Below are 23,336 nucleotides of genomic sequence, written 5' to 3'. Positions count from 1 at the left end.
TGATTACAATATACATAGATGACCTGGAAGAGGGGACAGAGTGTAGTGTAACAAAATTTGCAGATGACACAAAGATTAGTGGGAAAGCAGGTTGTGTAGAGGACACAGAGAGGCTGCAAAGAGATTTAGATAGGTTAAGCGAATGGGCGAAGGTTTGGCAGATGGAATACAATGTCGGAAAGTGCGAGGTCATCCACCTTGGGAAAAAAAAACAGTAAAAGAGAATATTATTTGAATGGGGAGAAATTACAACATGCTGCGGTGCAGAGGGACCTGGGGGTCCTTCCCAAAAAGTTAGTTTGCAGGTGCAGCAGGTAATCAGGAAGGCGAATGCAATGTTGGTCTTCATTGCGCGAGGGATGGAGTACAAAAGCAGGGAGGTCCTTCTGCAACTGTACAGGGTATTGGTGAGGCCGCACCTGGAGTACTGCGTGCAGTTTTGGTCACCTTACTTAAGGAAGGATATACTAGCCTTGGAAGGGGAACAGAGACGATTCACTAGGCTGATTCCAGAAATGAGGGGGTTACCTTATGATGATAGATTGAGTAGACTGGGTCTTTACTCGTTGGAGTTCAGAAGGATGAGGTGTGACCTTATAGAAACATTTAAAATAATGAAAGGGATAGACAAGATAGAGGCAGAGAGGTTGTTTCCACCGGTCGGGGAGACTAGAACTAGGGGGCACAGCCTCAAAATACGGGGGAGCCAATTTAAAACCGAGTTGAGAAGGAATTTCTTCTCCCAGAGGGTTGTGAATCTGTGGAATTCTCTGCCCAAGGAAGCAGCTGAGGCTAGCTCATTGAATGTATTCAAGTCACAGATAGATACATTTTTAACCAATAAGGGAATTAAGGGTTATGGGGAGCGGGCGGGTAAGTGGAGCTGAGTCCACGGCCAGATCAGCCATGATCGTGTTGAATGGCGGAGCAGGCTCGAGGGGCTAGATGGCCTACTCCTGTTCCTAATTCTTATGTTCTTATGTTGATTGAGGGATAAATATTGGCTCCAGGACACCGGGGATAACTCCCCTGCTCTTCTTTGAAATAATGCCGTGGAATCTTTTAAATCCATCTGAGAGAGCAGATGGGGCCTCGGTTTCACGTCTCATCCCTCAGTACTGCCCCTCCGACAGTGCGGCGCTCCCTCAGTACTGCCCCTCCGACAGTGCGGCGCTCCCTCAGCACTGCCCCTCTGACAATGCAGGCTCCCTCAGTACTGCCCCTGCGCCAGTGCAGGCTCCCTCAGAGCTTGCCCCTCCGACAGAGTGGCACTCCCTCAGTACTGCACTGGAGAGTCAGCCTGGATTTATGAGCTGAAGTCCATGGAGTGCGGCTTGAACCCACAACCTTCTGACTCAGGCGAGTGTGCTCACCACTGAGCCGCAGCTGACACAAATAAATCGGACCGAGCGAAAGGGTTCATATACCACGTGAGACAAGTAAAAGAAAAATTAGAAGGTGTGAAATTTTCTTCCCAACCAGTAAAACTTGAGCACATAATCCAGGCTGACACTCCAGTGCCGTGCTGAGGGAGAGCTGCACTGTCAGAGGTGTCGTCTTTCGGATGAGACATTAAACCAAGGCCCCATTTGCCCTTTGGCACTATTTCGAAGAATAGCAGGGGAATTTTCCCCGGTGTCCTGGACAATATTCATCCCTCAATCAACATAACAAAAAAAAACAGATTATCTTGTCATGATCATGTTGCTATTTGTGGGAGCTTGCTGTGTGCAAATTGGCTGCTGTGTTTCCCACATTACAATAGTGACTACACTTCAAAACTACTTCATTGGCTGTAAAGCACTTTGAGCCGTCTGGTGGTTGTCAAAGTCGCTATATAAATGCAAGTCTTTCTTTTTAACCTCCTGAGGCAGTCAATTACACAGATGATACCTCGAGGGGGTCGAGCTCCGAGAACGACCTCAGTAAATGTGAAGTGTGCTGGCAAATTGCACAGTTAGAGATGGGCACTTACGTCCAGTGACACAGGTAGCCGTGAAGAGTGATCCAGCCCCTTTCGTCTGTGCACACCGTGTTAAAGACCTCTGGGCCCCAGGGGAAGTAGGGAAACACACTGAATAAATTCTTCAGTTCAATCGGAGAGAGGACGCCATCGTTATCCTGTGCGCAGGGAAATCGCAGGTGAGACAGGAGGTATGCCGCACGTAACTCCACCCCCCCTCACCCCGCCCGCCAGGCATGCTGCAGGTCTCGGGGAAAGCCACTTACCGCATCGAATTTCTCAAAGATGTGCTGGAGGAACAGGTAGGTGCAGTGATTCAACTCAGTGGTACAGTCAGAGGGAACTCTTAGCCTGCAAAGAAATATTCAGCTGGGTGATTTACAGACTCCTGTAAAAGTCCACACACGTCATTTAGACCGTTACTAACGCAATGACCGCCACTCTTGGGTTAAAGGTCAACTTGTTCCACGGTATAAATCGAGAGGGTGGGAGAGGGGCGGAGGCATCCTCTGTTTGCATGGGAACATTCAGTTGTATCGTTGGGCCTGAGGACTACTTGATCAGGATATGAATTTGATAAGAGTTCTTAATTCGGCTCAGTTTACCCACTCGGCCATCAGGCCAGCTTAAAGCCAGTTTTTGAATCAATAGCTCTTCCACTTTGGGTTCAGATTGAAGGAACATAGAAACAGCAGCCACGAAGAGCTAAACCGTCCCTCCAACCCAAGTGCTTTGCTTTTCTTCGTAGGCATTATCAACAGCCTCATGTGGGGATCCGATATTGAGTTAAGCTTCTCAGTTTGCAACATTAATTCCTCCAATTGTCAACCCGCCTGCTGCCCCCACCCGCAACAGTTGCCACCAACACCTGCCTGTGTCAACATCTGCCCCAAACCACCACCTGAAACACCAACATCTGCCCCAAACACCAACATCTGCCCCCGTGCTCCACCCTGGACTCAAAGCCCGAGGCTTCCAGGAATGTGACCGGAACCCTCACTGCCCTCAGCTGGTGCCCATACTCACTGCGGGTGGAGGTAGTCATCAGTCAGGTCCAAGCCATCGTCGTAGCCGAACTTCCGGAGCACTGTCCAGGTAGTCTCGTGTCTTCCTCGCTGGATAAACAACATGTTCAGGAACAGGAAACCTGAGGGGGGGGGGGGGGGCGGTGGGGAATGAGACGCGACACAAGGTTCAGCCAGTGTGTCCAAACCAACAGCCCATTACTGAGTTAATCAGAAACCATCACGATCTCATTTACCGGGAGTATAATGTCACAGCCTCGCACTCCGCTCGATACACCGCAGTTCAGGCACAGATTCATCGGGGCACAGCACGATGGTGGATCCCTCAATCAGTTCAAACAAAGATCCTGAATGGTTGTCCCCACAATCACAACTGTGCTGTTTTCTGTAAGGTATGTATGCCTGGGTTTACCTGCCACCAGGAGGAGCGACCGTCGGAGGTCATTGGGCCACAGACACACACATACAGCCCTTGTATATAAAAGAAAGCCTCCATGTTTAATCCTCACAGAGCTAATAAAGTAGAGCCAGGTAGCACCTGATTGAGTTCACGGTACTAAGCCTTTTTAGTTATTACATATGCAACATTTTCAACGAGCTGGGGCAGCGGGGGGGGGGGGAAAGAGAATGCGGAGAACTGCTCCTAGTCACAGAAGGGGCAAGCAGGCAGAAATCTCCTCAGTCACCTTGCACAGAGAGTTTAGAGTCGATGCAGCAGTGCTCCTTTGAGATAATGGCTATTCTGGGGCCCGTCCACACTGCTGTCTTCAAGAAATGTCCAATTACTAAGTATTATTCCCATTATTACACCCTTCATGCTCTCTTTCGTTCTTTGAAAGAGCAATCCAATTAGTCCCACACCCCCGCTCTTTCGCCACGGCCCTACAATTTTCTTCCCTTCAAGTATTTATCCAATTCCCTTTTAAAAGTTATATGTCGGATCGGGATCACACATACTTCAATCAGAAGATCAAAATGAAGTCCCCTTTAACTGGTTCGAGTCCACTCCACGAGCCTTCACTCAGTAAACTGAACATTGTGAACCTCACGGAGTTGGGAATAATAAGGGACAGTAGCAGCATGGATACAGAATTGGCTCAGTGACAGGAAACAGAGAGTAGTGGTGAACGGTTGTTTTTCGGACTGGAGGAAGGTATACAGTGGTGTTCCCCAGGGGTCGGTACTGGGACCACTGCTTTTCTCGATATATATTAATGACTTGGAGGTGGGTGTACAGGGCACAATTTCAAAATCCGCAGATGACACAAAACTCGGAAGTATAGTTTATATTGAGGAGGATAGTGATAGACTTCAGGAAGACATAGACAGGCTGGTGGAATGGGCGGACACGTGGCAGATGAAATTTAAGGCAGAAAATGCGAAGTGATACATTTTGGTGGGAAGAACGAGGATAAGCAATATAAACTAAAGGGTACAATCCTAAAGGGGTGCATGAACTGAGAGATCTGGGTTGGACAAATTGGATGCAGGGAGGATGTTTCCCCCTGGCTGGGAAGTCTAGAACAAGGGGTCACAGTCTCAGGATACGGGGTAGGAAATTTAGGACCGAGATGAGGAGAAATGTTTTCACTCAGAGGATGGTGAACCTGTGGAATTCTCTACCACAGAAGGCTGTGGAGTCCAAGTCACTGAATATATTTAAGAGGGAGACAGATAGATTTCTAGACAAAAAAAACATCAAGGGGTATGGGGAAAAAGCAGGAATATGGTGTTGAGATAGAGGATCAGCCTTGATCATATTGAATGGCGGTGGAGACTCGAAGGGCCAAATAGCTTACTACTGCTATTTTTCTATGTTTCTATGTGCACAAATGGTTGAAGGTGGCAGGGCAGGTTGAGATAGCGGTTAAAAGAGCAATCGGGATCCTGAGCTTCATAAATAGAGGCATAGGGTACAAAAGTAAGGAAGTTATGATGAACCTTTATAAAACACTGGCTCGGCCTCAACTGGAGTATTGTGTCCAATTCTGGGCACCACATGGTTCTAGGGAAGAGGGACTTCAGTTACGTGGATAGACTGGAGAAGCTGGGATTGTTCTCCTTGGAGCAGAGAAGGTTGAGAGGAGATTTGATCGAGGTGTTCAAAATCATGAGGGGTCTGGACAGAGTGGAGAGAGAGAAACTGTTCCCATTGGGGGAAGGGTCAAGAACCAGAGGACACAGATTGATTGGCAGAAGAACCAAAGTAGACATCAAGAAAAACCTTTTTACGCAGCGAGTGGTTAGGATCTGGAATGCACGGCCTGAGAGGGCGTTGGAGGCAGATTCAATCGCGGCTTTCGAAAGTGAGTGGGAAAAGTACCTGAAGGAAAAAAATTTGCAGGGCTACGGGGAAAGGGCGGTGGGAATAGGACTGGCTGAGGTGCTCTTGGAGCGCCGGCACGGGCTCGACAGGCCGAATGGCCTCCTTCTGTGCTGTAACCATTCTATGATTCTATGTTAAAGGAACCCCTGGCCCCTTGGGAGAAATTGAACATCTGACCAAGAAAGGGGGTTATAATCGGTGCCATGTTTCAGTCACAAACCGCTTACCACTCAAAGTCAGCCCGTCGTCCAGGATTCCATCGGATGTGTTTTTCCAGACTACAGTTTTAACATCTTCTAAAGCTTGTGGTGATAAGGGGTTCCTGAAACAGTATTTCTGAATGAAGAAATCAGAGAGTACGCAGTGAGGTCAAAACTGTGGCTGTGGATTCGCTCCCGAAATCTGCACATTAATGGTGGATCGCCTTAGTTTGGTGTCTGTTTGCATTTGCTGGCCAAGTCTCTGTTATAGCACCTAGTGTCAGCACAGTTCCTGATCCATAAGAACATAAGAAATAGGAGCAGGAGTCGGCCATTTGGCCCCTCGAGCTTGCTCTGCCATTCAATAAGATCATGGCTGATCTGATCATAGACTCAGCTCCACTTCCCCGCCCACTCCCCATAACCCTCGACTCCAGTCTCCATCATGCCGGGTGGGATTGCTACAGTCTGTGGCCTATTCTCCAATGCATTTAACGGAGTTCCTCCTCACTCTTTGGACCAATCTCTACCACAGCACCTCTATCTGCAGTTATCAGACCTTTCCACATTACATACACTGGGGTCCACTTAATCCACATCACCCATCTCCAACCTCACACTTACAATTGCTTCAGTTACTAATTCAGCTTCTGGGTACATTTCCACCCAAACAAGTACCTTACCAAACAAACCCTTTAACTTAGGTCCACGTTAAAAAGGGACTCACTCGAGGGACTGCAGACGAGCAAATCCCCTCTCATAGAACCTTTACAGCACAGTAGGTGGCAATTCAGCCCATCGTGCCTGTGCCAGCTCTTTTAGAGAACTACCCATTTAGTCCTACTCCCCCTGCTCTTTCCCCCATAGCTCTGCAAATTTTTCCTTTTCAAGTATTTATCCAATTCTTTTTTGAAAGTTATTACTGAATCTGCTTCCACCGCCCTTTCAGGCAGTGTGTTCCAGACCACAACAACTCGCTGCGTAAAAAAACAAAAAGCCCCATATCTCCCCTCTGGGTCTTTTGCCAATTATCTTAAAAGGATCTCCTGGAGGAGTTGCTGTAAATAAGAGCTCTTGGTTGCTGTAGAGCAACTCCTCTAGGAGATAGCATTTAAATGGAGAAAAATTGCAGTGCTGCAGTACAGAGGGACCTGGGGATCCTTGTGCATGAAACACAAAAAGTTGGTATGCAGGTACAGCAAGTAATCAGGAAGGCAAATGGAATGTTGGCCTTTATTGCAAGGGGGTAGAGTATAAAAACAGAGAAGTCCTGCTACAACTGTACAGGGTATTGGTGAGGACACACCTGGAGTACTACGTACAGTTTTAGTCTCCGTATTTAAGAAAGAATATACTTGCATTGGAGGCTGTTCATAGAAGGTTCACTTGTTTATTCCGGAGATGAGGGGTTGACTTATGAAGATAGGTTGAGTAGGTTGGGCCTAAACTCATTGGAGTTCAGAAGAATGAGATGTGATCTTATCGAAACATACAAGATAATAAGGGGGCTCAACAAGGTGGATGCAGAGAGGATATTTCCACTGATAGGGGAAACTAAAACTTGGGGACATAGTCTTAGAATAAGGGGGCCACCCATTTAAAACTGAAATGGGGAGGAATTTCTTCTTTCAAAGGATTGTAAATCTGTGGAATTCTCTGCCCCAGAGAGCTGTGGAGGCTGGGTCATTGAATATATTTAAGGCAGAAATAGACAGATTTTTGAGCGATAAGGGAGTAAAAGGTTATGGGGAGCAGGCAGGGAAGTGGAGCAGAGTCCATGATCAGATCAGCCATGATCTTATTGAATGGCGGAGCAGGCTCGAGAGGCCAAATGGCCTACTCCTGCTCCTATTTCTTATGTTCTTATGGTTGTTCGGAAGCTGCACCAACAGCTTTGGAGCAACGGAGAGCAAACATTACAGAATCTAAAGCTCTACATCTGGAGAGAAGGCCTTTTACAGAGTTGTGAAACATAGAAAATAGGTGCAGGAGTAGGCCATTCGGCCCTTTGAGCCTGCACCACCATTCAATAAGATCATGGCTAATTATTCCCTCAGTGCCCCTTTCCTGCTTTCTCTCCATACCCCTTGATCCCCTTAGCCGTAAGGGCCATATCTAACTCCCTCTTGAATATATCCAATGAACTGGCAAAAACAACTCTCTGCGGCAGGGAATTCCACAGGTTAACAACTCTCTGAGTGAAGAAGTTTCTTCTCATCTCAGTCCTAAATGGCCTACCCCTTATCCTAAGATGATGTCCCCTGGTTCTGGATTTCCCCAACATCGGGAACATTCTTCTCGCATCTAACCTGTCCAGTCCTGTCAGAATCTTATACGTTTCTATGAGATCCCCTCTCATCCTTCTAAACTCCAGTGAATAAAGGCCCAGCCATCCCTGGAATTAGTCTGGTGAACCTTCGCTGTACTCCCTCAATAGCAAGAACGTCCTTCCTCAGATTAGGAGACCAAAACTGAATGCAATATTCCAAGTGAGGCCTCACTAAGGCCCTGTACAACTGCAGTAAGACCTCCCAGCTCCTATACTCAAATCCCCTAGCTATCAAGGCCAACATACCATTTGCCTTCTTCACTGCTTGCTGTACCTGCATGCCAACCTTCAATGACTGATGAACCATGACACCCAGGTCTCGTTGCAGCTCTCTTTTTCCTAATCTTCCGCCATTCAGGTAATATTCTGCCTTCATGTTTTTGCCCCCAAAGTGGATAACCTCACATTTATCCACATTATACTGCATCTGCCATGCAGTTGCCCGCTCACCTAACCTGTCCAAGTCACCCTGCAGCCTCTTAGCGTCCCCCTCACAGCTCACACCGCCACCCAGTTTAGTATCATCTGCAAACTTGGAGATATTACACTCAATTCCTTCATTCAAATCGTTAATATTGTAAAGAGCTGGAGTCCCAGCAAAGAGCCCTGCAGCACTCCACTAGTCACTGCCTGCCATTCTGAAAAGGACCCGTTCATCCCGATTCTCTGCTTCCTGTCGGCCAACCAGTTCTCTATCCACATCAGTACATTACCCCCAATACCATGTGCTTTGATTTTGCACAGCAATCTCTTGTGCGGGACCTTGTCAAAAACCTTTTGAAAGTCCAAATACACCACATCCACTGATTCTCCCTTGTCCACTCTGCTAGTTACATCCTCAAAAAATTCCAGAAGATTCATCAAGCATGATTTCTCTTTCATAAATCCATGCTGACTTGAACCGATCCGGTCATTGCTTTCCAAATGCGCTGCTATTTCATCCTTAATGATTGATACCAAAATTTACCCCACTACTGATGTCAAGCTAACCGGTCTATAATTATCCGCTTTCTCTCTCCCTCCTTTTTTAAAAAGTGGTGTTACATTAGCTACCCTCCAGTCCATAGGAACTGATCCAGTCGATAGACTGTTGGAAAATGATCACCAATGCATCCACTATTTCTAGGGCCACTTTCTTAAGTACTCTGGGATGCAGACTATCAGGCCCCAGGGATTTATCAGCCTTCAATCCCATCAATTTCCCTAACACAATTTCCCGCCTAATAAGGATATCCTTCAGTTCCTCCTTCTCACTAGACCCACTGTCCCCTAGTACATTCGGAAGGTTATTTGTGTCTTCCTTCGTGAAGACAGAACCAAAGTATTTGTTCAATTAGTCTGCCATTTCTTTGTTCCCCATTATAAATTCACCTGAATCCAACTGCAAGGGACCTACATTTATCTTCACTAACCTTTTTCTCTTCACATATCTATAGAAGCTTTTGCAGTCAGTTTTTATGTTCCCTGCAAGTTTCCTCTCGTACTTTATTTCCCCCCTCTTAATTAAACCCTTAGTCCACCTCTGTTGAATTCTAAATTTCTCCCAGTCCTCAGGTTTGTTACTTTTTCTGGCCAATTTTTATGCCTCTTCCTTGGTTTTAACACTATCCTTAATTTCCCTTGTTAGCCATGGTTGAGCCACCTTCCCTGTTTTATTTTTACTCCAGACTGGGATGTACAATTGCTGAAGTTCATCCATATGATCTTTAAATGTTTGCCATTGCTTATCCACCGTCAACCCTTTAAGTATCTTTGCCAGTCTATTCTAGCCAATTCACGCCTAATATCGTCGAGTTCAGGACCTTAGTTTCCGAATTAACTGTGTCACTCCCCATCTTAATAAAGAATTCTACCATAGTATGGTCACTCTTCCCCAAGGGGCCTCGCACAACAAGATTGCTAATTAGTCCCTTCTCATTGCACATCACCCAGTCTAGGATGGCCAGCTCTCTAGTTGGTTCCTCGACATATTGGTCGAGAAAACCATCCCTAATACACTCCAGGAAATGCTCCTCCACCGTATTGCTACCAGTTTGGTTAGCCCAATCAATATGTAGATTAAAGTCGCCCATGATAACTACTGTACCTTTATTGCACACATCCCTTATTTCTTGTTTGATTTCTTGTTCCCCAACCTCACTACTACTTTTTGGTGGCCTGTACACAACTCCCACTAGCGTTTTCTGCCCTTTGGTATTCCGCAGCTCCACCCATACCGATTCCACATCATCCAAGCTAATGTCCCTCCTTACTATTGCATTAATTGCCTCTTTAACCAACAACGCCACCCAGCCTCCTTTTCCTCTCTGCCTATCCTTCCTAAATGTTGAATACCCCTGGATGTTGGGTTCCCAACCTTGGTCACCCAGGAGCCATGTCTCCGTGATGCCAATTACATCATATCCGTTAACTGCACAGTTAATTCGTCCACCTTATTCCGAATACTCCTCGCATTGAGGCACAGAGCCTTCAGGCTTGTCTTTTTAAACACACTTTGCCCCTTTAGAATTTTGCTGTAATGTGGTCCTTTTTGTTTTTTGCCTTGGGTTTCTCTGCCCTCCACTTTTACTATTCTCATTTCTATCTTTTGCTTCTGCCTCCATTTTATTTCCCTATGTCTCCCTGTATAGGTTCTCATCCCCCTGCCATATTAGTTTAACTCCTCCCCAACAGCACTAGCAAACACTCCCCCTAGGACATTGGTTCCGGTCCTGCCCAGGTGCAGACCATCCAGTTTGTACTTATCCCACCTCCCCCAGAACTGGTTCCAATGTCCCAGGAATTTGAATCCCTCCCTTCTGCACCACTGCTCAAGGCACATATTCATCTGAGCTATCCTGCGATTCCTACTCTGACTAGCACGTGGCATTGGTAGCAATCCTGAGATTACTACTTTTGAGGTCCTACTTTTTAATTTAGCTCTTAACTCCCTAAATTCGTCTCGTAGGACCACATCCCGTTTTTTACCTAGATCGTTGGCACCTATATGCACCATGACAACTGGCTGTTCACCCTCCCTTTTCAGAATGTTCTGCACCCGCTCAGAGACAGCTTTGACCCTTGCGCCAGGGAGGCAACATACCATCCTGGAGTCTCAGTTGCGGCCGCAGAAATGCCTATCTTCCCCTTACAATCGAATCCCCTATCACTATAGCTCTCCTACTCTTTTTCCTGCCCTCCTGTGCAGCAGAGCCACCCACGGTGCCATGAACTTGGCTGCTGCTGCCCTCCCCTGATGAGTCATCCCCCTCAACAGTACCCAAAGCGGTGTATCTGTTTTGTAGGGGGATAGCCGCGGGGGACCCCTGCACTACCTTCCTTGCACTGCTCTTCCTGTTGGTCACCCATTTACTATCTGGCTGTATACCTTTAACCTGCGGAGAGACCAACTCGCTAAACGTGCTACTCACGTCATTCTCAGCATCGTGGATGGTCCAGAGTGAATCCACCCGCAGCTCCAGTGCCGCAATGTGGTCTGTCAGGAGATACACTTCCCGCACACGTAGTCGTCAGGGACACTGGTAGCGTCTCTGACTTCCCACATAGTACAGGAGGAGCATAACACGTGCCCGAGCTCTCCTGCCATGACTTAACCCTTAGATAAACTTAATCTGGCAACAACAATGCTAAATGTTACTTACTGATATGGAAAAGAAAAAAAAAAACTACTTACCAATCACCAACCCCTTTGGTTGTGACGTCACCTTTCGATTTCTTTCTACCTCTTTTTTGCCTCTCTGCTGCTGCTGCTCCGAGCTCCCGCCTCTCCGACTGACTGCTCGAACTCCTGCTGGCCTTTATAGGCCTCCCGAAATCCCTGGACTCGCGCTGCTCCGAGCTCCCGCCTCTTCAGCTGACTGCTCGAACTCCTGCTGGCCTTTATAGGCCTCCCGAAATCCCTGGACTCGCGCTGCTCCGAGCTCCCGCCTCTCCGACTGACTGCTCGAACTCCTGCTGGCCTTTATCGGCCTCCCGAAATCCCCGGACTCGGGCTGCTCCAAGCTCCTGCCTCTCCGACCTCAGTACTGAGGCCCTGGAATTCACTTCCAGGGTTCATGGTTGAGGCAAAAACGGTCACCATTCCAGATTATGGTGGAGAGGTGGATGAAGGAACGGGGACTGAAGGCATATGGGAACAGGGCAGGTAAATGAGACACGGACTATTTGCTCACATGAAGGGTAAATGGCGACATGAACTGAATGGGCCAAATGGCCTGTTTCCATGTTATAACCTCAGTGTATTTCTATGTATAGGGGAACCGTATTGAGGTATATAAAATATTAAAATGGCATAGATAAGGTCAAAACAGATTAAATTGGGACGAAAGCACAAAGTTATAAACAAATATCACAAAAATCTTTATTCAGAGAGAAAAATTTTGGGATAACCTGCGAGGCACAGTAAGAGGGGCAGAAATATTCAGAATATTGATGCTATAATGGGAAGGTTCAGGTACTCGAGGGTTAAGCTTCAATGGCCCAAAAGGCCTTTTCTGGTCCACAGCTGCGAAATAAGCAGCACAAATTTTCATCGTGACCCTGCGCGTTACCCATCGGACACTTACCTGAAAGAAGTTCATCTCCGTGTCATTGAGGATCCTGTCATTGTCCTGGTCAGAGATGTTGAAAATCCGAGTCAGAGCCTGAACACACGGAGCTTTCAGCTAAAACACACACACACAGCTCCATCAGCCAGGGACAAAGAGGCACTCGCACCGGGGTCAAAAGCAACTTGACCCCTTAAACCCCTATTTATCAGGTAACAGCTGCAAGGGTATTGGCTGGAGACCAGCTAAGGAATAGCCAATTAGACCCACACAAGTCTGATGAACAAAATCGGCAGAGGGCCCTTCACACGGCTGTGAATCCCTTCAGATGAATCAGTATGCTCTTTTTTTTTACATTGTTCTTTCCTCCCCACTTTTAGATGTCTTCTGGCAGAGGTGCAGGCAATTATCTCTTGGTCACAATCTGCCCAACAACTTGCAAGAGTGACCTTTATAAAAAGGAATCATTCTCGGGATGTGGGCGTCTCTGGCAAGGCCGGCATTTATTGCCCATCCTTAATTGCCCCGAGGTGGTGGTGGTGGTGAGCATTTGTTGCAGCAGTTTTATACAATCAAACCCCTCGATTGGCCACTTCAGAAGGCTGTTAAGAGTCAACCACGTTGGTGTGTGGGACTGGAGTCACGAAGAGGCCAGACCAGGTAAGGACGGCAGGTTTCCTTCCCTAAAGAGCATTAGTGAACAAGCTGGGTATTTACGACAATCCGATAGTTTCATGCTCACTTTTACTGACATCAGCTTTTTAATTCCAGATCCTTTTCAAAACCTGAATTCAAATTCTCAAATTGCCATGGTGAGATTCGAACTCGCGCTATCTGGATTACCGGTCCAGTAACATAACCACGCCAGACAAGGTGCGAGAGAATTCCAGATTTCCCTCTCTCCCTACTACCCGGTAGGCCAGTGCTCAGTCCAGTTCTGAAACCCAGTAACAGCCCTTGCAATGGCCCAATGGGTAAAGGTACCTTTGATGAAACACACAGACCAGAAGGGTCAGGTTCAATAAATGCAAGTCGTTCCTTAACATATAACCACTGGGATAAATTAAGCACGAATAAAAGAACTAGCATTTATTTTTTACAACACCTTTTATTACCTCAGGACATCCCAAAGCGTTTTATAACCAATGACGTATTTATAAAGTGTAGAAACCGTCGTTATGTAGAAAACGCGGCCGCCAATTTGTGCACAGCAAGCTCCCATAAACAGCAATGTCATAATGGCCAGATAATTTTGGTTAAATATTGGCCAGGATACCGGGGATAACTCCCCTGCTCCTCTTCAAAGTGTCGGATCTTTTACATAAGAGCATAAGAAATAGGAGCAGGAGTAGGCCATACGGCCTCTCGAGCCTGCTCCGCCTTTTAATACAATCATGGACTCGGGTCCACTTCCCTGCCCGTTCACCATAACCCCTTATCGGTTAAGAAATTGTCTATCTCTGTCTTAAATTTATTCAATGACCCAGCTTCCACAGCTCTCTGAGGCAGCGAATTCCAGATTTACAACCCTGAGAGAGAAGAAATTCCTCCTCACCTCACCTCAGTTTTAAATGGGTGGCCCCTTATTTTGAGTATAGGAGCAGGGAGATCTTACTGCAGTTGTACAGGGCCTTGGTGAGGCCTCACTTGGAATATTGTGTTCAGTTTTGGTCTCCTAATCTGAGGAAGGACGTTCTTGCTATTGAAGGAATGCAGCGATCGGTCACCAGACTGATTCCCGGGATGGCTGGTCTGACATATGAGGGGAGACTGGATCGACTGGGCCTTTATTCACTGGCGTTTAGAAGGATGAGAGGGGATTTCATACAAACATATAAAATTCTGACGGGACTGGACAGGTTAGATACAGGAAGAATGTTCCCGACGTTGGGGAAGTCCAGAAGCAGGGGTTAAGGATAAGGGGTAAGCCATTTAGGACTGAGATGAGGAGAAACTTCTTCACTCAGAGTTGTTAACCTGTGGATTTCCCTACCGCAGAGAGTTGTTGATGCCAGTTCGTTGGATATATTCAAGAGGGAGTTATCCTTATGGCTAAAGGGATCAAGGGGTATGGAGAGAAAGCAGGAAAGGGGTACGGAGGTAAAAGATCAGCCATGATCTTATTGAATGGTGGTGCAGGCTCAAAGGGCTGAATGGCCTACGCCTGCACCTATTTTCTATGTTTCTATGCTCCCTACTTCTAGTCTCCCCTATCAGTGGAAACATCCTCTCTGCATCCACATTGTCAAGCCCCTTCACAATCTTATACGTTTCGATAAGATCACCTCTCATTCTTCTGAATTCCAATGAGTAGAGGCCCAACCTACTCAACATTTCCTCATAAGTCAACCCCCTCATCTCCAGAATGAACCTAGTGAGCCTTCTCTGAACTGCCCCAAAGCAAGTATATCCTTTCTTAAATATGGAAACCAAAACTGTACGCAGTATTCCAGGTGTGGCCTCACCATACCCTGTACAACTGTAACAAGACTTCCCTGCTTTTTATACACCATCCCCTTTGCAATAAAGGTCAAGATTCCATTGGCCTTCCTGATCACTTGCTGTACCTGCATACTAATCTTTTGTGTTTCATGCACCAGGACCCACAGGTCCCCCTGTATTGCAGCACTTTGCAATCTTTCTCCATTTAAATAATAACTTGCTCTTATGCCCACCTGAGCGCGCAGACGGGACCTCGGTTTAACACTTCATCCGAAAGACGGCACCTTCAACAGTGCAGCACTCACTCAGCACTGCAATGGAGTGTCAGCCTGAATTATGCGCTCAAGTCCCTGGAGTGGGCCTTGAACCCACGGACTTTTGACTCAGAGGCGAGAGTACTGCCCACTGCACCATGGCTGACAACGCAGTTTCTTTGGTGGGGAGGGAAAAACTACAGATAAATGTTAGTTGGGTAACTCTGATATTTTCACCCGCCCATTCTGCTATTCGGTCCCATTTTATGACCTCAGGTTGCATTTGTTTTGTGACATGAAATGAGGGTGATGTTGAAACAACTACCAGCCAATGTGACACGGACAGTGGACACGGTTTAATTCCGGAGCTCAGGCACAGTGCTCTGTCCAAAGGAAAGTAACATTATCTCGTTGTCTTACCTGTTTATCGTCTGAGTTGTACAGGGGCGCGGTTGGGTGCAGGACAGCCTTCTGTGCGTAGAAGAACAGCTCTGAAATATTCTTCAGGTTCTTAGCAGAACACTGCAAGATACAAAGAAGCACAAGGTGAGAGACCAGGGCACGGGGAAGGCGAGGAAGAGACGGGGACTTGTAGAGGCAGGGAGGGGGAGAGAGAGAGAGAGAGAGGGAGAGAGAGAGAGCGACAGACATGTAGAGGCAGACAACGCGAGAGAGAGAGACGGTGACTTGTAGAGGCAGAGAGAGAGAGAGAGAGAGAGAGAGACATGTAGAAGCAGACAGGGTGAAGTAGAGACGGGTAATTAGAAAGAACTCAACTGATTGGGAATTGTAGATGTGAATTCACATTCTAATACCTCACGGTGGAGCCGTCAGGACCACTCGGTCACTTGGTTAGCTTGCAGCCCCGTGTCTGCATTTACCAAGAGTGGAATGTGAAGCTATCACCGATTGTTGTAAAAACCCGACTGGTTCACTAACGTCCTTTAGGGAAGGAAACCTGCCGTCCTTACCCGGTCTGGGCCTATATGTGACTCCAGTTCCACACCAATCTGGTTGACTCTGCTTGAAGTGGCCTCGCAAGCCACTCTGTTATAATATCATCTCCGGGAAACTAGGGATGGGAAATAAATGCCAGCCTTGACAACCCTTGAAGCCCACATCCCAATAATAAATATTAGTTATGGGGGGGGGGGGGAGGGGGGGAGGGGGGCCATCTGACTACTTCCCAGAATTGCAATCCATAGAATGAGAGAGTTTCCCATTCCAGCGAAACTGATCCTCGGGTCTCACCTCCACACAGGTCTCGATCTCCGTGAACTGGTTCATGATGGGAAGAATGGTTTCCATTGAGCTGGTTCCCTCCAGGTCAGTTTTGTTACCCACCAGGATCACCGGAATTCTGGGAGAAATATGCGAGAAATCAGACAACACAACAGGATCTAAAAAAAAACGTGCAGCAGCTTAACAATTCGACGGGAAGGCCCTACTCTCAGCACCCATTGTCTGAAACCTCAGGCTTGCCATTTCCCCAATGCAACAACAGTATGCATTTATACAGCACCCGTAACGCAGCTAAAATGTCCCACGGTGCTTCACAGGAGTGAAATCTGACAAAAATCGACAGCTAAGACAGAAGATATATTAGGAGGGGTCAAAGGTTTGGGTTTTGAGGAGCAGAGAGAGGTGGAGAGATGGGGTGGGGGGAACACAGCAGACCCAAGGGACAGGATGGCCTGCTCTTGCCCCTATAATTACCACGATTAATTAGCAGCACCAGGGAAGCACAGAATGAAATCGCTACTTCCAGATTCCCCGGTCAGCCCCAGAATACTTTTACTTACTTGCTCTCCTTTTCTGTGCCGCCATTTACCAAAGGAATCCATTTACTTTGGATCTGGAAAACACCAGGAATAGACGGTTTGAGGCTTCCAGCCAACAGGTAATCATAAACGCTTTGGGTGTGGGAGTGATACATTCACCCTTCACTACGCGAGAGTGAATTTCACCCAGTTACCCCAGCACCCCGTAACAGTGCTTGCATCACTGGTACTTACAGTCTCTGTTAGACCCATACACCAAGTCTGATAACGTTTCTTGCACCATTGAAGATCCAATTGGCATTTTTTTACCCATTTTCCAAATTCGTTCTCCATCTTCTTACTCCATTATTGTCACTTTGTAAAGACTTTTATTTTAATTTGAAAAGTGCGCAGCCCCCCAGAATACTCATGGCATTCTTGGAATATTACAACACAAAAACTGACCATTCGGCCCAACCCCTAGGTGAAGATATAGAATCATATATCCAAATTTGCCGATGACACAAAGATAGGTGGAATTGTAGGCAGTGTAGATGGAAGCATAACATTAAAGAGAGATATTGATAGATTAAGCGAATGGGCAAAACTGCGGCAAATGGATTTCAATGTAGGCAAATGTGAGGTCATCAACTTTGGACCTAAAAAGGATAGAGCAGGGTACGTTCTAAATGGTGAAAAGCTAAAAACAGTGGAGGTCCAAACAGACTTTGGGGTCCAGGTACACAGATCATTAAAATGTCATGAACAGGTAGAGAAAATAATCAAAATCAAAAAGGCTAATGGAATGCTGGCCGTTATATCTAGAGGACTAGAATACAAGGGGGTAGAAGTTATGTTGCAGCTGTACAAAGTTTTGGTTAGACCACACCTGGAGCACTGTGAGCAGTTCTGGACACCTTAGGGAGGATATATTGGCTTTGGAGGGAGTGTAGTGTGGGTTTACCAGAATGATACCCGGACTTCAAGGGTTAAGTTACGAGGAGAGATTACACAAATTAGGGTTGTATTCTCTAGAATTTAGAAGGTTAAGGGGTGATCTGATCAAAGTTTTCAAGATATTAAGGAGAACAGATAGGGTAGATATAGAGAAACTATTTCTGCTGGTTGCAGATTCTGGGTACATAGAGCCAGACCTATCAGGAGTGAAATTAGGAAACACATCGACACACAAAGGGTGGTAGAATTTTGGAACTCTCTTGTGTAAACATCAATTGATGCTAGATCAATTGTTCATTTTAAATCAGAGACTGACAGCTGTTAACCAAAGGTATTCATTGATATGGGCCAAATGCGGGTATATGGAGTTAGGTCGCAGATCAGCCATGATCTCATTGAATGGCAGAGCGGGCTTGAGGGGTTGAAGGGCCTACTCTTGTTCTTATGTTCCCCATTCCTAATCAGTATGACCTTGTCCGAAGCTGGGATTGTAATCTTGGTGCATGTTCCATTCCACAGCTAGGGGTGGTAGTTGAGGTCATGAGTTCAAATCCCACCATGTCAAGTTGTGAAACTAAATTCAGCATTTGTGTCTCGCGACAAAGTAACCAGGGAAAAACCCAACTGGCTCACTGTTTGCCCTTCAGGGAAGAAAATGTTCCACCCCCATCTGGTCTGGGCGCTGGTCAGACAACACCGGGGGGTGACTCGGTTTTGTTTCTGGCGCCAGCCCACAAATTATCAGATTTATTCAATTAAATTTGCCATGGTAGGATCTGAACTCATGATCTCTGGGTTGCTAGTCCAGTAACTACTGTACCTTGCAATTATACAGCCCCTTTCACAACCTTAGGATGTCCCAAAGCACTTTACAGCCAATTTAAGCACAGCAAGATCCCACATCATCATAGGCAGTCCTTCGGAATTGAGGAAGACTTGTTTCTACTCAAAGTGAGTTCTTAGGTGACTGAACAGTCCAATAGGGGAATTACAGTCTCTGTCACAGGTGGGACAGACAGTAGTTGGAGGAAAGGGTGGGTGGGACGTCTGGTTTGCCGCACACTCCTTCCGCTGCCTACGCTTGGTTTCTGCATGCTCTCGGCGACGAGACTAGAGGTGCTCAGTGCCCTCCCGGATACACTTCCTCCACTTAGGGCGGTCTTTGGCCAGGGACTCCCAGGTGTCAGTGGGGATGTTGCATTTTATCAACAGCAAATGCGATAATGAGCAGATCAGCTTTTTTTCAGTAATGTTGATTGAGAGATAAATATTGGCTAGGGATACCAAGAACTTCCCAGGTCCTCCTCAAAATAGTGCCGTGGGATCTTTTACATCCACCTGAGCGGGCAGACAGGACTTCGGTTTAACGTCTCATGCGGAAAACGGCATCTGTGTCAGTGCAGCACTCCCTCAGTATTGCGAATGAGCCACGGCTGACACCCTAGCACAGGCAAGAAACACTAGCATACGTCTAACAATGTGTTTACTGGATACAATTATTTCTATGGGTTAGGACGTAATGTTCCCGTAAGGCACACCCTTGCTATAAAACAAGCCTGCTCGGCGCAATACCTCCAAATCACAGCATAAACTGTCCGCATGTACCAGGCAGCTGCTGAACATTCAGTCACCAGTGAAAGAAGCCCTTTGCTAGACAACAGCAGGCTCCACATGTCGTGACTAAGACACAGGGCTGCCTTGAACCAGGGATTCAGGGCGGTGACAACACACAATGAAGTTTACATACATTAAAAAATCCCCAATTGTGCTGGTCTAACTGGACGGAAATCCTCCTCACCGCAGGATTAATCTCGTCAAAGAATTGTCTTTACGGAGGAGTTCCTGTCTTGTGATGTACACAAAGTTGGTTAGTCTCGCAGGTTTCGATTACAATCTGAAATAGTCCTCTGGAATGGATGACCTAGATTGCTCTGTACACAGGCTGCCAGCACAGGGGTTCAAAGGTTAGAAACTCAACACGCCCGCACAATACATCAGGTACACAAGGCACTTAGCTCATGTATCAGTTGCAACTTTGCTGTCTCCTAGCTACGAGTGTAAGGCAACGTTTAACAACCTTCCCACCTCTCGGGTAAACTCACACATGTACACCAAGCTCCAGTTTCAGCTCAGTTAGCTCCTCGCTCTTATACACACATATACACACACACACACACACACACACACACACACGGACACCATCAGGTTGATGGCTATTGCTGTGGTAGCAGGGAAAGTTATAACCCTGCAAGGACATAGTGATGTCCTCTCCTCCACTCCAGAGATTCAAGACTTCAGCACAATAAGGAGAACTTTTTTTATGCAGCAAATAGTTATATGAAATGAAATACACTGTCTGAAAGGGTGGAGGAAGCAGGTTCTATAGTAACTTTCAAAAGGGAATTGGAGGGGGATGGATCGGCAGGGCACTGGGACTAATTGAACAGCTCTTTCAAAAGAGCCAGTACAGGCACGATGGGCCGAATGGCCTCCTTCTGTGCTGTATCACCGTTTGATAATCTGAGTTGACACTCCAGTGCAGTTTTGAAGGAGTGTTGCACTGTCGGAGGTGCCGTCTTTCCAATGCAACGTTAAAGCAAGTGTAGGAATTAACGGGTCATTTTCGGGTTGGCAGGCAGTAACGAGCAAGGATCAGTGCTTGGGCCTCAGCTATTCATAATCTTTATCAACGACTTGGATGAGGGGACTGAGCGTAATGTATCCAAGTCTGTTGTCGATACAAAGTTAGCTTGTGGGCAAGTAAGCAGTGAGGACACAAAGAGGCTGCAAAGGGATATGGACAGGCTAAGTGAGTGGAAAGAACATGGCAGGTGGAATATAGGGCTCAAGTTTCGGACCCTCTCTAGAACGGCGCACATCGGAGAGGTCCGCCTAATTTGTAGGACAAAAATTACACCGAATACATACCTCGCGATTCTCCGATAGCTGTAGGCCCGTTTCCAGCTGGGCATAGCGCAGCAGGAACTACTGGGGGCGGAGCTACAGCCCTGCGCCAAAAACAGGGCCGGCAGCTGCGCGTATGTGCAGTAGCTCCTGGCCCTCCCAGCGCATCCTGTCTCCGGGCGACGACCTTATCCCTGGCCGAAAGGACATCTCCCCTATCCCGGGCCGAGTGGCCTGACACATCTTACCTCGTCGGCGGCGAGGCCTGCCCGTCCGGCATCTCGCTGGGGGCAGGCCCCGCCCGAAGTCCTCCATTGGAGCCGGAGACAGCAGGGCCCGTTCAGCCCCCCTCCCCCCTCCATCTCCACCTCCCCCCCACCCCTCGCTCTCAGAAACACAGAGAGACAGTGACAGAGAGAGAGACACACACACACACTGTTGGAGGGGTGCTGCAGTCGGTAAGTAGAAAGTTAATTTTTTATTTATTGATTGATTGATTTTTTTTGGATTGATTTTTTGAGTTATTTATCATTTATTATTGATGATGGCTCTTTATTTGTAAAAGTGAAGTGTTTAAATGCTTGTAAGCCCCCCTCCCTCCACCCTATCTCTCGTTCCTCCGCCTGATGTATAAGTGTAGGCTAGGTTTTTTTTTTGAACGTACAAAAATCTACACTTACTCCATTCGAAGTTAGTTTGGAGTAAGTTTTCGCTGCCTAAACTTGTAAAACAGGTGTAAGTGACTGGACACGCCCCCTTTTGAAAATAAAATTCTGTTCTACAATGAAACTATTCTAACTCACTAGAACTGGAGCAAACTAAATGCCGAGAATTGCAATCTCGAAGATGCTCAAAAAAAATAGGAGCAACTCAGGCCGAAACTTGAGCCCATAATGTGGAGAAGTTTGAAGTTATCAACTTTGGTAGGAAAAATAGAAAAGTAAAATATTTTTAAATGGTGAGAGATTGGGAAATGTTGGTGTTCAGAGGGACCCTGGGTGTCCTTGTAAACAAATCACTGAAAGTTAACATACAGGTACAGCAAGCAATTAGCAAAGCAAATTATTATGTTAGCTTTTATTACAAATGGATTGGAATATAAAAGTAAAGAAGTCTGACTACAATTGTATAGGATCTTGGCGAGGCCACACCTGGAGTATTGTGTACAGTTTTAGTCTCCTTACCAATGTTCACTTGAATTTTTGGGGGTGAGCAGCCCATTTCTTTTATTCTTAAACCGAGGCCGCGTCTGCCCTCTCAGGCAGAGAGTAAAGGAGGGAGGCCATTCGGCCCATCGCGTCTGTTCCAGCTCTTTGTTAGAGCAATCCAAAACTAATCCCACTCCCCCACTCTCTCCCCATAGCCCACCAATCCCAAACTAATCCCACTCCCCCACTCTCTCCCCATAGCCCACCAATCCCAAACTAATCCCACTGCCCGCTCTCTTAATCCCAAACTAATCCCACTGCCCCACTCTCTCCCCATAGCCCACCAATCCCAAACTAATCCCACTGCCCACTCTCTCAATCCCAAACTAATCCCACTGCCCCGCTCTCTCCGCTTAGCCCTGTATCAATCGCAAACTAATCCCACTGCTTGCTCTCTCAATCCCAAACTAATCCTACTGCCCGCTCTCTCAATCCCAAACTAATCCCACTGCCCACTCTCTCAATCCCAAACTAATCCCACTGCTCACTCTTTCAATCCCAAACCAATCCACTGCCCTCTCCACTTAGCTCTGTATCAATCGCAAACTAATCCCACTGTTCCCAGTGTCTTCCTCTCCTTCAAATATTTATCCCATTTTCCCAAAAAGATGATCCCTGTACTAGCCACTCCCTGGGGCCAAGCATTGCAGACTCCAACAACCCTCTGTTATAAAGAAATCTCTCCGAAATGATGTCCTCACTTCCATAGTGATAATCCCTCAATTCCGACTCCCCAACCAGAGGAAACACACTCTTTCTATTCATTCTAAAACTCTTCATTTTAAAAACCTCCACTAAATCTCCTCTTCGGGATCTCTGATCCAGTGGGAATTATCCCAGCATCTCAAATCTCCGCTCATAACTATAGCTATCCATCCCCGGTGAATGAATGCTGAATGCTCTCCAAGCGTTTAATATCCTTCCTATAATGGGGCCCAAATAATGGCCTAACCATTGCCTTGTGCAAGTTTATCATCTCATCATGCCCCTACTGATAAAATCCTGGCTTATGGTTTTGTTTATTGTACAGAAGAAATTCAGGTCACAATAATATTCTTTCCTAATGACCTTAGGCACAAGGTGACTCATTGAACTAGTTTTTCCAGGAAGCATGGCATATTATGAAGGGTGAAGTGAGACGAAATGGTACAGTACCTTCTCGATGGTGCTCTTCTTATTTACATCATACACAACACAGACCACATTTGCCTGAAAAGCAGAAAGAGCAAGAGATATGAGACTTTGGGTATAAATAGTGGATTCTTCGTTCTGGGTCCTGGAACAACCCTGGGGAATTGAGGAGTGACACCTCCAACCTGGGGAAGCAGAGGGCATGAAGCAAAGCGTAGCAGATTATGTAGAGAAGGGGACGGGGGTAGAGACGGGGGCGCCAGGGGAGGGGGGGGAAGCGACGGGGACGT

The 23,336-nt window shown here is 46.8% G+C and overlaps 1 protein-coding gene across 1 annotated transcript in view; it reads right to left on the bottom strand.

The window, feature by feature from the left end:
* The window catches only part of LOC139280977 (mitochondrial Rho GTPase 2-like), a 44,373-nt gene extending 21,252 nt beyond the window's left edge, over positions 1-23,121 (bottom strand). Inside the window, exons 1-9 of the mRNA XM_070900816.1 lie at positions 23,071-23,121; positions 16,889-16,941; positions 16,338-16,446; positions 15,507-15,608; positions 12,409-12,507; positions 5,542-5,650; positions 2,990-3,110; positions 2,230-2,314; positions 1,976-2,121 (exon numbers count right to left, since the gene is read on the bottom strand). Coding sequence (XP_070756917.1) covers positions 1,976-2,121; positions 2,230-2,314; positions 2,990-3,110; positions 5,542-5,650; positions 12,409-12,507; positions 15,507-15,608; positions 16,338-16,394 — 719 coding nt within the window. The 5' untranslated portion in view covers positions 16,395-16,446; positions 16,889-16,941; positions 23,071-23,121. The remainder of the gene's footprint in view (positions 1-1,975; positions 2,122-2,229; positions 2,315-2,989; positions 3,111-5,541; positions 5,651-12,408; positions 12,508-15,506; positions 15,609-16,337; positions 16,447-16,888; positions 16,942-23,070) is intronic.
* Positions 23,122-23,336: the final 215 nt, after the last annotated feature.

This window comes from Pristiophorus japonicus, chromosome 15 (assembly GCF_044704955.1).
Source record: "Pristiophorus japonicus isolate sPriJap1 chromosome 15, sPriJap1.hap1, whole genome shotgun sequence".
Lineage (NCBI taxonomy): Eukaryota > Metazoa > Chordata > Chondrichthyes > Pristiophoridae > Pristiophorus > Pristiophorus japonicus.
This window is presented reverse-complemented; position numbering and strand designations above follow the sequence as displayed.